This window comes from Carassius auratus, unplaced genomic scaffold, assembly GCF_003368295.1.
Source record: "Carassius auratus strain Wakin unplaced genomic scaffold, ASM336829v1 scaf_tig00214604, whole genome shotgun sequence".
Classification (NCBI taxonomy): Eukaryota; Metazoa; Chordata; class Actinopteri; order Cypriniformes; family Cyprinidae; genus Carassius; species Carassius auratus.
The window spans coordinates 398,682-416,784 of record NW_020527735.1 but is presented as its reverse complement, the minus strand read 5'-3'; the positions used below and the strand labels follow the sequence as shown (position 1 = coordinate 416,784).

General features: G+C 36.2%; 1 protein-coding gene across 6 annotated transcripts in view; it reads left to right on the top strand.

Annotated features, from left to right (window-relative positions):
* The first annotated feature begins 1,331 nt into the window (after positions 1-1,331).
* The window catches only part of LOC113092495 (tensin-2-like), a 48,646-nt gene continuing 31,874 nt past the window's right edge, over positions 1,332-18,103 (top strand). For 2 of the 6 annotated variants that reach the window (XM_026258115.1, XM_026258113.1), the window contains exon 1: positions 1,335-1,748. In XM_026258115.1, coding sequence (XP_026113900.1) covers positions 1,635-1,748 — 114 coding nt within the window. In that variant the 5' untranslated portion in view covers positions 1,335-1,634. Of the gene's footprint in view, positions 1,749-9,584; positions 9,816-18,103 lie in introns of those variants that run through there. The other 4 variants (XM_026258114.1, XM_026258117.1, XM_026258116.1 and 1 more) reach the window with 4 other exon arrangements.

Sequence of the window (18,103 nt, the reverse complement as noted above, 5' to 3'; positions counted from 1 at the left end):
AGTGATCACGTGGGTGTCCTGGGTGGATGATAGGGTGTTGCTAAGTGATCTCTTGTGTGTCCTGGGTGGATGATAGGGTGTTGCTAAGTGATCACGTGGGTGTCCTGGGTGGATGATAGGGTGTTGCTAAGTGATCTCTTGTGTGTCCTGGGTGGATGATAGGGTGTTGCTAAGTGATCTCTTGTGTGTCCTGGGTGGATGATAGGGTGTTGCTAAGTGATCACGTGGGTGTCCTGGGTGGATGATAGGGTGTTGCTAAGTGATCACGTGGGTGTCCTGGGTGGATGATAGGGTGTTGCTAAGTGATCTCTTGTGTGTCCTGGGTGGATGATGAAAGGGTGTTGCTAAGTGATCTCTTGTGTGTCCTGGGTGGATGATGGGTGTTGCTAAGTGATCTCTTGTGTGTCCTGGGTGGATGATGAAAGGGTGTTGCTAAGTGATCTCTTGTGTGTCCTGGGTGGATGATGAAAGGGTGTTGCTAAGTGATCTCTTGTGTGTCCTGGGTGGATGATGGGTGTTGCTCAGTGATCACGTGTGTGTCCTGGGTGGATGATAGGGTGTTGCTAAGTGATCACGTGGGTGTCCTGGGTGGATGATAGGGTGTTGCTAAGTGATCTCTTGTGTGTCCTGGGTGGATGATGAAAGGGTGTTGCTAAGTGATCACGTGGGTGTCCTGGGTGGATGATAGGGTGTTGCTAAGTGATCTCTTGTGTGTCCTGGGTGGATGATAGGGTGTTGCTAAGTGATCTCTTGTGTGTCCTGGGTGGATGATGGGTGTTGCTAAGTGATCTCTTGTGTGTCCTGGGTGGATGATGGGTGTTGCTAAGTGATCACGTGGGTGTCCTGGGTGGATGATAGGGTGTTGCTAAGTGATCACGTGGGTGTCCTGGGTGGATTGTATGGGGCGTTGCTAAGTGATTACTTTGGTGCTAGGGTGGTTGCCAGGTGATTGCTAGGGTATTTTGATGGTTGCTGTGCTGTTGCTAGTTGTTCAAAATCTCTGTAATATTGTGGTCTCTATATGTGGCTCAGGTTCCTCATTTAATGTACATCTATGGGACATTTTTCCTATTTTATTTTGTCCACCTGATGAAAATAAATTGTATTCTTTAGAAAAGTACTAGCACACCTCTCCTCTACAACCTGCATGATTTGAGGCATCATTTAATGTTCTCCTAACACTAAAGCTAAGCAAATACTCACTAAATGAATAGCATAATCTCAGTTAAGGTAAAAAAAAAAATGATGTCTGCACATATATGTTTATGTTCTGAAAGACAGAACTTGAGCACAATGGAGTGAGTGTTTCTGGGAAAAGTAGGGGGTGGGGGCTGATATCCTCTGGATGTTGGCTTGTGAGTTGTGTACATTTGGCTGACCGTACGCGTGCTGCTTTCAGAGTGCTAATAGACTTTTGATTAAATGGGTATATTCTCACCTTTGTTTACCCATGTGTACTCACAAGAGACAGATGAGTGTGAACTGGCGAACATGCGTCTGTGTTTGAATGAGAGCCAGGAAAAGGGGAAGGGCCTCAAGTGAGCAGACAAAAACAGCTGCTCTTGTGTGCTCGGGAAACATCATCCAGAAAGAGCGAGCGTGGTGAGACGGACCAGCAGGGTCCAGATCTCTATATGGGTTGTGCCCTGAGTGTGGATAGCTGTGGGGATGAGCCAGAACCGGTACCCGTGACAGGGTCTTTAAGGAGGGAGAGAGGAAAGTCCAGGGGAAACATGAGGCTGACCAAGGTGGGTACTTTCAAAATGTTCTATAGGTGATGAGTTCAGAAAACATATTTATTTGTGTGCTGCTGTGTCAGATGATCAAGAGTCTGTGGTGAAACCCATGTGATGAACTGGGTTTGTTTCAGGTCTTAAGGGTCAGTCAGAAGTTTTGCAAGCTGTTGAACTTACTTACTTTTATTGAAAACAGTATCAAATAGGATGCATTTGCGATCTGCCTAAATATACGTTGTGCACTTACATGCTTGTTATGTTTAGAGGGTCTAGAACTGTGTTTTATGCTTGCCTTGATTTTTCATGTATTTATCACATTATCGAAAATAGATTTGTTCATATATTTGAATAAAATGTGATGCTTGCCTATGCAAAACTTGCCATCACAATGCCAGGGTGTTGCTGTGTGGTTGCCAGGGTATTTAGGATGGTTGCTAGGGTATACTCAGTGGTTACGAAGGTGTTCTGCGTGGTTGCTATGCTATTTTGGATTGTTGCTTTTTGAAAGCCAGTGTCTGTTCCCTGTTGTTTATTTATTCATAATTTAAGAAGAATATATTGTGCCAATTTTGTGACCTGTCTTTTGGGCCAGTTCTCCAAACACTGGTGAGTCCTCATCTGACCGAATATGTTTATTAATAATATTTTGATTGCGAGAGTACTTTGGATATTTACTCTGGTCCTCTAGTGGTTGTTTTCAGTGGTTGCTAGGGTATTCTTTATGGTTGCTACAGTGTTCTGGATGACTGATCAAGTGTCTTTGGATTTTTCTTTGCTAGATATAACTTAGATCCCTAGTTTAGTTTATAGTGAGCATATGAGACATTTTTCACCCAATTTATTGCACACAATATGAAAATCATAATTTTTTAACACTTTATTTTAGGAACCAATTCTAAATCATATTGGCTGTTCATTCACAACCATATTTTAGATACCCTAACTATTATTAAGCAGCAAATCAATAGTATATTGATGCAGTTGTTAATAGTGAGATCGGGACCTTAAAATAAAGTGTGACCCAGAAGTATGATCACTTAGGGTTAGGGTTAGGGTTGGGATTTTTTTTCCTCAAAAAGCTGCACAATTTGACGTATCATACCAGTATGGGATGAGTTATACACGCTGAATACTTAAGATTAGGGGTTTGTTCAGATCTTTGTGTGAGGATGAGTGCGTTTGTTTAGGAGTAACGACATCTCCCTGATTGTTGACTCTGACAAAGAAGGCCTGGAAAACTTGAGGAGGGCTTGACTGTGTGTTTACATGCCTGAGAGTGAAAGTCTAAAATGGTCTGGTCCCCGAGGCCCGTTCACGTGTAGTCCAGCGTGGGAACTTTGAGCCCTCCGTTTGAAGTCACAAAGTTGTAGCTTATCCCGTCAAGAAGGCCTGGGAATCATTATTATTATGTCTCTCTTAGCATTTATTCAGCCATGCCACTTTCATATTTTGTCGCATGTCCATCATCTGTACACCTACAAACACCTACATATCTGAGGTACTGCAAAATAGTCCATCCACTGTCCTGTTGATATTTTAATAAGCGAACTTGCATAAGGCTGTGGTTTATTTTGAATGCTTCCTCCTATTACTGCAACCATAATGCTTGCTTTTACAGATATTTATTTTAATACCAGACTAGTTTATTTTCTTTTGCTGTGGTTGCAGTTTAATGGTGATACTCCTAAATCAGTGTATGATCATGTGACATAGAGGAGGATTTTGGTCTGCTGATGAGACTATAATGAAACACTGTGTAATGCAATCATATAGCCCATTTATGGTGCTATCTAAAGTAACTAGCAATCTGACATTTAGCTGATGCTTTCTATGCCCCAGTAGAGCAACCACAGTTTTGGTGTCCAGAAGTCAAGGGCTTCATAGATCAACCCTCACAGGATCTGAACCCACGACCGTTTAGATCCATGTATTACTTACTCGTCACACCAAATCATTACCCTTTCATTACAGATTGCATTATTCGTAGCCCTTGGCTGTTTATTTATTTTTATTTTTTTTATAAATTAACATAGAAAAGCTTTAGCCTCTCAGAATCTTGCTATTGAGAACTGCTATTGTTTTAGTGTGATGAATACCAAGACTTCATTCCAGTCTCTGTCTTGAGAGTCTGTGAGGTCTGCAAGCTGTCTTACATTGTGTGTCATTCTTCTTTGTCTCTGAGGGAGAGTTTTTACATCTGGATGGTCACTTTGACCAGGAAACAGAAATTGTATTTTATTTTTATTTTATTTCATTTTATTTTATTTGTTTTATTAACTTCCTTTTTTATTTTATTTATTGTTTAATTTTCTATAATCTATTGTTTTGTTTTATTGTTTTTTTTGTTTTTGTTTTATTTTTTTTATCTTATCTTATTTTGTTTTGTTTCTTTTTTATTTTGTTTGTTTTTCAAAACTTGTGATAGGCTTGTTTGAGCAAAATATTTAAACACTGATTAATAAGTAGAGTCCTTGACTGACAAAATATTTTAAGTGATGAATTCCTATTGAAATCATTATTTCAGTCCTTTCGCTGGTTCTAATCAATATCCAGCAAACTGCTGTGCATTATGGTTTCCTGAGTTTCCTCTGCAATGAGAAAACACAGCTGTTCTCAAACTATCCTCTTTGTTTACCTTTGCTCTTTGGGACTTATGGTATATTCCTAGAATATGCATGGAATGACAGAAACTTTAACAAGTGCTAGTTTACTGCAGCCGTAATCCACAGTCATCCACTATAAACACCGCACAGGAAAACGCCTGGTCAACGTATAAATAGGCTTTGTTTTTCCCAGGAACACGCACTCATGCATGCTGTTGGTATAAAGCACATACAGGGACATAAACATGTTTTTATTTCTTCTTCCACTGATCCCAACATGCACATAAAAAAAGAACACTTTGTGCTATGAATGAAAACCATTACATTTCTGAGCAATTAGAATTACAATTTAGGCAATAGAAGCCACCCAGTACACCCTAGTAACTGCATAGCAGTATATCTTCAAATATTTGGAAAACCCTAGCAACCACTTAACAACACATTGGCGTCTACTCACAACGTCCTCACACTGTGGTCACAAGTTCGTCTCACAATCACTGGAATTCTGGAAGCACTGATCTGTCTGTTTCACATTCCCTCATTCTCAAATGAAACTGATCTCATTTAGGCTAAGGACACACACACCTACAGTGTGTTACTGTCTGCATATTCTCAGGAGGACACGGTCAGACATCATGGTGTTACTCTGACAGAAAGAGGATGTGTGTGTAGTGAGGGAACATGGGAAAAATTGTGTGCGCAGTGAGGAATGTGAACTGGAAACACTTGAGAGGAAAAGGAAAGCCATCCCTGCCCTTTTAGTGCCACTTCATCAAAGCATTAGTGTGCTGGGGTCATAATAATAACATATTTTCTATGACATCTGTTTGCTTTCCTTCACCATTCAGAATACGACCCTGACATTTGCCTGCTGCAGAGTTTGTGTGGTACTGTAAATGTTTTGGGAGTGAGTTTGGAAATTGGCAAAGATTGAGAAGTGGCATATGATTCAGCGTTTCATAAAACATATGAAAATCAGTTCAAATATTGGGTGTTACTTCTGCCTTATAGTCACTTTTATAATAAAATTTTAGCTTTTTTTTCATTGTAAAAAATGACCACATTTATCACGGTATCATTACTAGTTTTAAAATAATGATTTTTTTGTTGTTGTTGTTGTTGTTGTTTTTTTACTTTTCACTTTCTTAAATTTGTTGTATTAGTATTGTAAATAAATGAATAAATGTAATATAAAATATTTAAATCCATTATAAAGTATTACATTTTTTTTTACATTTTTTTTAAATAATGGAAACCGAGTGAAATAATCTAATATTTATAATCTTAAATTTGCTATTTTTTTATTATTACTTATTTCCTCTGTTTTATTTCCATCATAATAAACAAATTTGTTCCAAAAAGTTTTATCAAAAGAATAAAACCTGAACAGAATATTTTATCATTGCCACTCATACACTGTAAAAAAGATAAAAAACTTAACTTAAAATTACAAGGTAATTTGCTGCACAGCTTTTTTGAGTTTACTCAACTTTTAAACGAATTAGTTCACTTAACTCAATTCACTGAGTAAGGTCACATGTCTCCCAACTTAAAATCTTTTGTTTAGCTGATTGAGTTTTTATAGTAAAAAAAAAAACTTTTGCTATGTAATTTCAACTTTTAATGTTTTTAGGGGCTTTTTGGGACTTTAGCCTATTCACCGTATCCACCACAGTTAGGGAGAGGCTCATTTGTCTGTTCGGTGTTGGTGCGCTTCATTGCACATGGGCCAATTTCATGGTCTTTACAGTGCGCATGCTCCAACCTCCAACCCAACTTGTATGCTTGTTAACTTGAATTTACAAATTGAATTTAATTCAACAATTGTTGAACCAACGTCTTTTCACTAGTTATGCCAACATTTTTGCATTTAATTGTCCAGTTAACTAAAATATAATCGTTAGTCTAACTTTTTGTGAGTTGGATTTTTTACAGTGTACTGTAAGTTTGTCAAATTGAAAATGTGTACATTTAAAAATGTTAATGTCATTTCCACCACATACATCTATTAAACACAAGACATGAGATGTGATGGAAACAACACTTGTGGAAATGATCATGGCTTTCATAAAAAAAAAAAAAAAAAAAAACAGACAGCATTTGTGTTATTGTTCATGTTTACGTTAATGAGCAATTAAGTGTTTTAGCAAGTTTATTTTCGAAAAGTCCACAAAAGTGGACCCAATGCTGCATCTTCATATTTACTCCCCCATTTTTTTTCTCATTTCTAGCACACCCCTTCTCTGAATCCCTCTACATTCAGTCCATCCCCTCCTCACCAGCCTACCTCAGTCTCTCTCTCTCTCTCTCTCTCTCTCTCTCTCTCCATCATTTATTTCCCTCCCTCTCTCCACAGCTGTATTTAATCAGCCCCTGGCTCTTTTGTACCCAATCATTCCTGCACTCACCCCTCCCTCCATTTCCTCTTTCTGCATGTTCTCATCTCTCTCTCTCTCCCTCTCTCAGCATCCCCCTCTTTTTTAATAATGTTTGTGTTCTCTCTAAAACTGTTGGTCAATATTACATCATCACACGACAAATATGTGTTTCCAAAGCGCATTCATTTGAAAAGGGCACAAGATGTAAAAGTGTATATGTGGACTCGGCCACAGGTGTTTTGAAATATCGGGGACTTCCTGTTTTATTATTTTGGATAATTTTAGGTGCTCCAGTAAGTAACACAGGCCTCCTCTGTGCCGCAGAAACATGCCTTCTTTAAAACAGTTTCAGCTCCACAGCTGGGGGTTGCTGTCTGTGAGTAATGATCATGCTCTATTTACACTTCCACCTTTTTTCACTCTATTTTTTTTTTTTTTCATTTTTGTCCCACCACAGTCCCCTGGCTATAATTACAAGATACATTTTTACATTTTACAAAACACATCATTATGATGCTATAGTGTTGTGGGTGTTTGCCAGAGCATTATTCCTCTGCTAAAGTTTCCATGATATTTTGCTTTCTATAACTCCGGTCTCTCCTTTAATATACACTATCACTCAAAATAATATTGACAAACACTTTTGACAAATAATATTTAAACTAATAAAATTGAAAATAATAAAAAAAAATATTTCCATTGAAGCTTAAACTCATTATCAAAGCAGAGTGAAATAATCACAAAAATCATTTGTACAATCTTTTATATAATTTGTTTAAAATACTGATAATTATTTACTGTTCAGGTAAATATAATCAGAGAACAGTTTTCCCCCCACACTTAAGCTGTAATGACGTAAAAATCTGATTAAACATTGGGTGTTTCTTCAAATACAGACATTTGTGTTGATTATTATAATAATTTTAAAATAAAGAATAATACACTGATACTATATAAATATAACTGATAATAATACATTTTTAATACAATATTTCTGATTGCTTATAAAAGTAATAACACCTCTCCTCCACAAGCCACATGATTTCAGGCATTTCTCGTGTCTACAGTACAAATATATGGGATGAGTTACTTGCGTTAACCTTAAATATGAGAACTAGAACAGGGAGAGATGGAAAAGTGAAAGCGTGTACAATGCAGAAGAATACAGTTCTATTTTGAAAGATTAAACGTGAATTGTAGATAAAGAAGACTCTCTCCTCTGGTTCAGTAAACAGTATAAATGTGTATGCACATGGCTTGGTGAGTGGGACAGGACATGTTTCTCTAATGTTCACATTCTGCCTGCTGGAGGGCCCCTTTCTCCCCAACCATGTGCCTTCCACATCCTGTCTGCACACACTCTCCCACGGCCTGTGTGTCATACACACATCTATCTGGACCATTTCTCAACAAGCATTACTTACTCACTCTCCTTAATTGGATTGTATCATTTCTCCTCCCCACCTGATACTCATGCTTTCTCTCTACTTTTCTCTTTCACCCCTTTTGATCCCAACTTCAGACAACTCTTATCTTCTATTTTTATATTCTGTGATATATGTCAGTAGATCTAGAAGTGGACTAGTAAAAAGTCAAAATATATTTATAATCTCATAATCATTCTTCTAGACCTCTAGTTTTCTCCCCTGGTCTAGATTTTAATAAAATAATATATAAAATATATATAATTTACTGGAATTTCCATATCTGGTTTTAAACAGATCAGTACATCTCAGTATAATCAAGAACAAATCAATTAATGAAATAAAATTATATATATATATATATATATATATATATATATATATATATATATATATATATATATATATATATATATGAACCCTAATAAAAATAAAAATAAAAAATTGTATTTCACATTTTATTTCCAATTCTGACTATTCACAAACATTCCCTAAGTAATTCAAATAAACATTCAGCAAAACATTGCTATTTGCTGATTTGAGTTTGGATTTCATACATCAGTCCTACTGTTTTATTAATACACTGAGCTTATTTCACAAATGCATCAATCATTAGCACATATCAGATGGTGTTCGTGTGGGGCTTCAGTGCTGGAAGCCACATCTGCTGGACTGTGCGATTCCACAGAGCACATTTCGGTTTATTCTGCTCGTAGACTGATGGCTTAGATTCATCACTTAGTTTGGAGGCCATTCGTTTTAATCATGTAATGTTTGATCGGTCTTAATTGGCAAAAACAAACAAATTTGTCTGTTTCACAATTAAGTCTGGGATGTTTGTTCCATGGACTAGTTGAAGGTGTTTATCATTTTTATTGCGTGCTTGGAACTTCCGTCTTTTAAGAAATGTAACAAAAGTTACATTTTACGCAATTTAAATTGCGTTTGAATACTACTGAGCGCGCTTTACATGCTGCACCTCTAGAAAACTCCGCATGTGACCAGTTGATGTCGCTATTGTGTTTTTAATAGAGGGCCACACTTGCATACCTTTGTATATACATTCGTACTGTAGATAAAATGATGTATGTAACATTAAAAATAATAAATAACAGTCTAATGCACACCAGCCACAAAGTAATATAAGATTTAATTTAATATCAAATTTATTATTTGCAAAGTTGTTTAAACTTTGCTTGCTTATTTATTGGTGTTAATACCACAATTTCCTGTTGAGTAAGGGAAAACATAGGCTAATAATATAATATAATATACAATAAAAAAATTAGATGATATAATTAATTCATAAATAAACAATTAAATATAAGTTGAATTATTTTAAGCAGAAATGAGCTAATTATCTCAATGAAAGTGATGCTATAGTGAAAGATATTCATTAAGGCAGGCGCTTCTAATTGGCATCGCATCCAATCAGCTATCGATTCGTCAGGATGCCGCTAATCAGAAAAGTTTGCTTCCAGTCACAACATTCCACAGTGTTCTTTTCCCGCTATACTAGCTCCTCCCACTGCCAGACTCGGAGTCTAGTGAGAGTAAAGAAAAGATCTCCATCAGTAGTCGAGTGACACTCCATTGACTCGTTGGGAATGTAGCTCGTGAAATCTTTAAGGAAACATTTTTTTAGTTGGAATATTCTCCAAAAACATGAGTAAGGTAAAGTATTTTCGTTCAGTACACTTCTGTAGTGCCTGAATGTAAAGAATTGGGCACACAATGGTTGAAATGAGATGTTATTACATGAATTATTATTTCTATTAAATGTTATTGTATGCATGTTATGCAAATAATGTGTTAGGAGCAACACTGTTTTGATTATGCAGTTTCCCTGTGTTATGTGTAAGAGCATCATATATGTGAGTGCTTGTGAGAAAAGCGACTTTAGTTTGTTTTTAACTGTAAATAAGATACAGTAGTTTTGACCCATATGGTAAATAATACGCTTGTGCAAGAAGTACAGTGTGCTTTTTAATGGAAGATCGCTGGTACTGGTTCTGCTTTCATGTTCACTATCATGGCATGCAACATGTCAGATGCAACAGCAGTCTCTCGTTCTCTTTCTGTAGTTAAAATAATTACACGTTTTACATAACCACAAATGAAAAACTCTTAAAAGTTGCATCCCTCTGCTAATTAAGTCTTGCGAGAACTAATTTGAACCCAGTGTGTGAGTCTGTGTTTAATGCGTATGTCGTCGCTGAAAGTGAAAGGAAACGCGCACTTTGGTTTGCCACTCTTTACCAGGGGTTCAGCTACACCAAACACTGGAGCAGAAAGAAAGAGTCATCATATGACTTCACGAGATGGGAACTAATAGTTACTGCGTCATCACGCATTAAACGCCTCACCAGAGACATCGGCTGTGTCTCAAAACATAGTGAGCTTTCTACATAGACAGCATTTTTGGTTATGGTCAGCGAATCTATTAACCTGTACTATTAAATATTTTTAAGTCAATTATATATATTATTTTAAAAAAAAAAAGTTGCTTCAGTAAAACAGTAGGGTTGTCATTTAATTTAATTTAATGATTGAAGTTTGAAATAGAAAAGTAATAAATTAATAATGTCAGGATTATGCCATTACATTGGTTTGTGAGCATAAGAAACAAATGGAGAAGAAATATTTAAACATGAAAAGGCATGTATAGGCAAAAACAAAAATATTTTACTTTTTTATTCACCAATCATTTTTTAGGGTTCAGGCTATTTGTAACCAAACTTTGTACAAAGACGATTATCTCAACTATGTTATGAAAGATAACAGAATGATTTGATTTACTATTTTACTTTATGCAATATGTGCGTAAAATGTCCATACATTGGTCCTATTCAATATAATGTGTCTATACATTGCATCTAATTTTCAAATTAATGCGTTCTTGGGGGAAACCATAATGGGAAAAGAAGTGTAATAATGGGAGTATCTCATATTTCATATAAATATTGATCTATAATTTATTTCCCTATTGACCCCAAAATGCCTGATAAACATATTGTTTGTTCTGGTGTCCTGTACAGGAGACATGTATAAAAAGTATGCCCTGTTTCACAACAAAAAGTCATATTCCTATTTGAAACCCCATGTTTTTTTTTTTTTTCGTTTTTTTTTTTTTACAATTAAAAAGAATAGTTAGATTTAAATGACACTTACAAAATATTATCATATTTCTCTGAATTCTGTCAGTATCAGTCATATTTCAAAACCAAAGAAAGGAAGTGTTTATGATCAAAACGCTAAACATTTGATATCTCTACATAGCCCTGAATGTGCTCTGTACAGGACATCCAGACCGTGGCATGTACGTCTCAGAGGAGTTCACTAAAATAGAATGTCCTCTACAGAGGACAAAGGTCTTTGCCTGGGTCTCAGGAGGCTATGGTAATATTATTGTATGTTCTGAAGAATAGTCATGTAAAATATCTTGAATATCAGTGTCATATCATTATTGTGAGAAGAAAGGCTATGCAAAATCTAAGAAGATGATGAAAAACATGTTCTATTGTGGGAACACAACATGCAGACATTTATTTCTTTGTAAACCTTGTGTGATGTTCCTCTTTAAAGCATCTTGGGACATTACACATGTAATAGGTGTATTTTAGCCAACATTGCATAGCTTCCACAGGCAAACAGTGTAATAACGTGATGAATGATGCAGAAGTCCATAAAAGAAGTTTCCTGAAGGATGTACAGACTGTAGACTGTGTGTGAGATCATCAATGAAGGGTGCTCTTCTGCCGTACAGCTCCGAATACAGCTAAACAGCCATTAAATATGACCACAGTTTGGAGCGTATAAGAAAACCTTTCATTTGAAGTGGGCTGGTTGGTTGTTAGTAGCTCAGTAAATAGCTGATATGATTTGCTACCTACATGATAATTACTTCTCTCTCTCTCATGCTATGAGCTGTCGGAGCTGTCACTTCATATCGGACCTCGTATGGACTGTTTCAGCTTATTGTATCCACCTGAATACACAAAGCAGATGTAACGCTGACTTCATTTTGTCACACTCGTCTATGAATTGGTCTGCTTGAGGAGAATCATATACTGTTTACATTACAGAAGAATCCAGGGAAAGAGTTATAGATGTGTAAGAGAGCAGTGCAATAGAAGTGCTACCGAGCGACACACAGTAATAATTCTTGCTGTTGATTGTAGAGCAGTTGAAAAGTTGCAAGTAATTACTCTGTGATATTAGCCATAATCACAGGGATTTCTTTACAAGCATATTGAGCCATTTATGTATAGTCATAAAACGAGTGTGGTCACTGATTAGTGTGTTTTACTTGGTTCTTTCTGAAGTTTCAAGTTTCGCATCAAATTGAAATGCTCAATCAAAACAGTTTGAAACCGACCGCCGCAGTTAGATTACAGTGTGCGAACGTTTACTGACATAAAGGTTCACGAAAGAGTCATGCCACAGGAATTCCTGATGTGTAATTGGACGTAGGTGTGCTTGATTGTGTTTTAGCTATGTATTTGTAGCAGACTTTCTCTTGGGTTATATAGAGTCATGGCCAAAAATATGGGCACCCTTGGAAAATACGATCAAAGAAGGCTGTGAAAATTCATCTGCACTGTTAATCCTTTTGATCTTTAATTAAAAAAAATCACAAAAATTTATCCTTTTTTATTGCATAAGAAGAATTTAAAATGGGGGGGAAATGTAGTTATGAAATAAAGGTTTTTCTCAAATACTCGTTTGACACAATTATTGGCACCCCTAGAAATTCTTATTAGTAAAATATCTCTGAAGTATACTTTGATCATATTTACCAAGGGTGCCGATAATATTGGCCATGGCTGTATAGTAACATGACAACATTGTGCGGTAGAGTAAGTTCTTGACAAGGGTCTGACTGCTGTGTGATTTAGTATGTGAAGTCTCAGTGATGACTGATAGCAGGAAGTACAAATAATAGCTCAGTCACAATAGGATGGACAGATTAGCCTATCATTTCCTGTGGATGCTGTAACCATCATGGAAGGAGACACCTCCCTTCGGTATTCAATATATTTGATTTTTGTTGATCAGTTCTTGTAGCTGAGTAGTTTACATGCTCATTATGATTTACAGTTAGCTCGCTGTGAATGTTGCATGTGTTGTGGTTTGGTCATTGTGCGTTTGCTTGTCATGGAGACATATTTGATTAGCGCAGGAAGTATGTAATGGCACTACGCTGACTTCATCACTGGAACAGGCAGTCTCTGTTCTTTCACTGCCTGTCCCACCCTACACACACACAGACACACACACACACACTTATAAACACACACTTGGATTCACACACGGCTCGTTTGCTTTCCCTTTACCACCCCTCAGTGAGGAAAAAGGCCTGCAACACTTTTTTATGCTACTCATTCTTTATTAACCCTAAATGTTCGGTGTGTTCAGCAGGATGCTGTGCTACAGATGTGAATAAGGCCTTAAACTGTGAGGCTTGATGGGGAGGGATGTGCATTTACTTCTAAGCAATCAGACTATTTTCAGGTATTAAAACATGTATGGGACCCAGTGAAAAAGATATATGAATTAACGATTGTATTGAACCAGTAAGTGATCACTTAACAACCTCCTGCAACATTTTACCAACTGCAGAGTAATGCCCTATTAACAAATGTTTGTAATTTTTACAGAAAAAAAAATATGGTTAAAAATTGTTTTAACATTGCATTGTGTGTGATTCTACTGTAAAACTGTGAATTACCATATCATTTCCAGGGAAAAACAGTAAAATGTCACATTGCCGTTTCTGGCAGCCACAGCTGCGTTTTTTAGCATAAATTTAACTGGATATTTTTATTTTCAGTGCAGAACACCCTAGCAACTGCATAGCAACCATCCTCTTGAATTGTGGCTGTGTGAGCATGGCACCGCCAGAACAATCTGCAAAAATGGCAGGATTTTAGTGCTATTGCATCGAACGGCACTTTAAACATTTCGTTTGAATTGTTTGGCCAGGAAAGCTAATTCCTCTAGCATTAAAATCACTTATTCAGCAAGTGTAGATTACAGCAGCTCACATATTCCTTTACTGGTTCATGATTTTAGGACAGTTTGATGTCCAAGATCTCCGTCCCTTCATTCAGTTCCACTGATGTTTATTCTCCTGAACTGTCGGTTCGAATCGTTGTTTTCTCGAATTGTTGTTTGTGCCCGGTTACCAGAGTTTCTTTGTCTGTATGATTTGAAAATGTAATGTTTAGCATCTGTTGGTGGACCACCATGGTTGCAGGAATGAGTTTGTGGTTGATAACTTGGTTATTCACAGATGCTTTCTGTTTATCGCGCCCTATGGGAGATGGATGGCAGGGTCGTCTCTTTGGGGCACCCAGGGCATTAATGCTGATTGGAGAACATTTGTGGTTAAGGCAGGATGGAGATCAGAGCAACTCTCCAGTTTGTGGGCTGCTTCTGCTTGGATTTGTACCTAAGAGGCTGAAATCCTAGAGGCTCCACCACCAAATCTGCAGTGCTGTCTCTTTTTGAGTTGGCTCTGCCAACTACAGCGACAGGAAGTTTTGTGTGTCTCACATTGAATTAGTCTAACAGTCTGTTAGTGATTCTTATTTGTTCAATTTGTGAATTCACAAATACCAAAAAAAAAAATAAAAAAAAATAAATGATAATTAAAAATAAATTCCTGCATACAGTGACTTGAATATTTTATTTTTATTGAAACATATTTTTTGGGGGAGGAGCATAACTTTTTAAATGATATAATTTAATAATGAATAAAGAATTGGAAAAAATATATAATGAAAAAGCCTCATTAAAGAATTAAATTCTTTTACCAAAAAAAACTTTACAAGAAGTGAAATCACATAGAGGTTCCCTGTGCATCAAGGTCAAAATGTTATAAGAGTTTATATTTTTATGATTGGGCAAGATTAGTTCAGTTTGCAGTTTTTCAGTGTGTGTATATATATATATATATATATATATATATATATATATATATATATATATATATAATATGTAATAATATAATATAAAATTAGGTTTTTAACATTTTAAATGTTTTGAAGATTCGAGATGTAAGAAGCAAGCATTATTATAGTGGACTAAAACTACACTCTAAGAAAAGCATTTGTTTTACGTGAAATAAAACTTTACTAAAACATTAACTAAAATTGAAATGGAAAATGATTATAATATATATGAGTGTGTGTGTGTGTGTGTATACATACTATGAGGGGCCGTACAAGCCATAATTCATTCTGGCACTCTCACACACATACATTCTCCTTACACATACATATATATAATTATAATTATTGAATTATTTATTTTTCAATATCTGGCAATGCCAGTATAACCTTAACTGTCTGTAATATTTTAGGTTATTCGTATTTTAGTAATATTCAGGTAATTCCTGACAGGATGCAGTTTGGTAACACAAACGTAGTGATCATCTTTAAGACCGATGCACTGAAGACGGACACAAAGATGAGAGAAGTCGTGCCAGCATAGAAAATACTGTCCCAGACAGAACAAATTCATTGAAATACTGAAAGAAAACCATAATTATGTAATTAGGGTGGGGTGAATATGGATGTATATCTGAGGAGAACTGACTGTCTTCAGAATAGTTTCGATGGCATTTTCTTTTTCCTCTTACCATCATTAAATACACATTAAATGAGTGTTAATTAGCACAGCTCTGCGTGCAGCAATAACTCAGTGCTAGACTAGTGTTTTCAATGAGGTCCGAAATCGGCTCATTTGAGTGTAAAATAAATAAAATCCTGATCAGTGCATACTTAACTGGAATAGTTAGACCTTCCTGAAAGACCTGAAAAAGAATGGTTCATTTCAGTTTTATCTTTGAACTTTTGTACCTATTTGTGCAAAATGGTTATTATTTATAACAATACAATGTTACAGTCAACAATGAAAACAATAAGTCTTATTGATTGATTGATTGATTGTGGCAAGTCCTGTGAAAATTTTGCCAGGGCAAGTAAAAAAAATGTAAACCCCTGGGCAAACCGGACCAGTAGAAAATTTCCTTAGCATTAATCACTGTTAATACAATCAAAATCAGTGTCTTAAAACGTGAACACAGATCTGTAGAACATGTAGGTTACATAATGATATGTTGAAGTAAAAAAAAAAAAAAACTTAAAATATGTACTCTAAAAGAAAAGGATGACTTTGAATACCATAACTGTAAAATTGTGAGGAAGAGCTGAGCAGGTCTTGCACATGTATTTCCTGGTCTTAAACAGGAAGTAACGGATACCAAAAAAGGTAGAAATGTATGTATGTGAAAGGAGAATGTAAGAGTGTGAGAAAGCCAGAATGAATTATGGCTTGTACACACACAAACACACACACACACACACACACACACACACACACACACTAACTTTATATACATTTTTTAAAAATTATTATTTTATTAAAATATTGTTTTCATTTAAACTTTTTTTAAAAGTGTTATTAATGTTTTTCAAAACCATATAAATAATTCAATAATTCAAAACCATATATGCTTTTAAGGTAATCGGATCGCCTCTTGCTTTCTGTCATTTCTCTGTCTGTTAATTTCCAGATTGTCTGTTCAATTCCTCTTCTGTTCTTTCATTTGAGTTTGAAGGGGAGGGTTTTTTTCTCCATCAAAGGCTGTTCTTTTTGCTAGAGAGCTTTGGCTAGCTGTTCTGTATGGCTAAAATTAAGTGAACAGTCCCTCCTTGTCTGTGCTCCGTGGCCTGGGGGCTGTCCCTAGCCTGACTAACCACTCTTGGCACACTGTTGGGCAGTAGGTTAGTCTGTTGACGGGTGTTGCAGTCACACCTCAGAGAGCGTCGGAACTGTGGGACGTGATTTTGCAGGTGGTGATGTGACTTAGTGCAGGTAATGACCTGCTGATTTTTTTTTATTTTTTTTTCATTCGGGTTCTTGACCCTTGTGGACTTTAGCAGTAGAGAGGTAAGCTTTATAATGTGTGTTCTGTGCTCACCTAATTAGGGTGCACAGAAAGGTCACTTTTATGCTTTGCTTAATAGGGCTTAATTACAAAAACACTGACTTGTAGGCCAGAATTAGAGGACAAGTACATTTTGGTCCTCTATATATGTGATTAATTGCACATTTATTATTTATTTATCATTCATATCATTATCATTATATATATATTTCAAAATCAGTTAACAAAACTGCTTTACTGCTTTATTAATATTTCAAAAATATTTGAAATATTGTGGCATTAAATGTAATAAAACTAAAAGACTAAACACACAGTATAAACTAAATGTCACTAAAAGAGCCATTAAATTGAAGCATTTCTTGAAAATGATGTATTGTAAAGGTTTTTCACAACCATGTGAAACCAGCATGAATACAGAGTACATCTGGAAGCTTGGCTCATGTGTTTTTACTGTATTTTCTTTATCGTGGACACTATTATACGTCATTGACCCTTGGCTAAAGTTAAGGAAAATGAATTTGGGTGGGCAAACTGAACTGCTGGAGTGGCCAAGCAAATCAACATGATCTGGCTGAGATCTCTGAGAGGGGTCAACAAGAAGATCCAATTTGTTTAACCCAGAAAGAAGGCGTTCTTAGTAACCATGGATGTTTAAATGGGACAGTTAAATGCATAACACATAACATTTGTCATGGAGCACTTGCTTGCTTACAGGGCATTTGCCAACAACTGAAGCAGCTGAACCTGATGTGTGTTCATAGTGAATGAAAGACTTGATTACTAGTCTGTTACTATGTGTTATAATGTTCTAGGTGGTTGCCAGGGTGTTACTATGTATTATGGTGTTCTGTGTGGTTGCCAGGGTTTTACTATGTGTTATGGTGTTCTGGATGGTTGCCAGGGTGTTATTATGTGTTATGGTGTTCTGGGTGGTTGCCAGGGTGTTATGGTGTTCTGGGTGGTTGCCAGGGTGTTACTATGTATTATGGTGTTCTGTGTGGTTGCC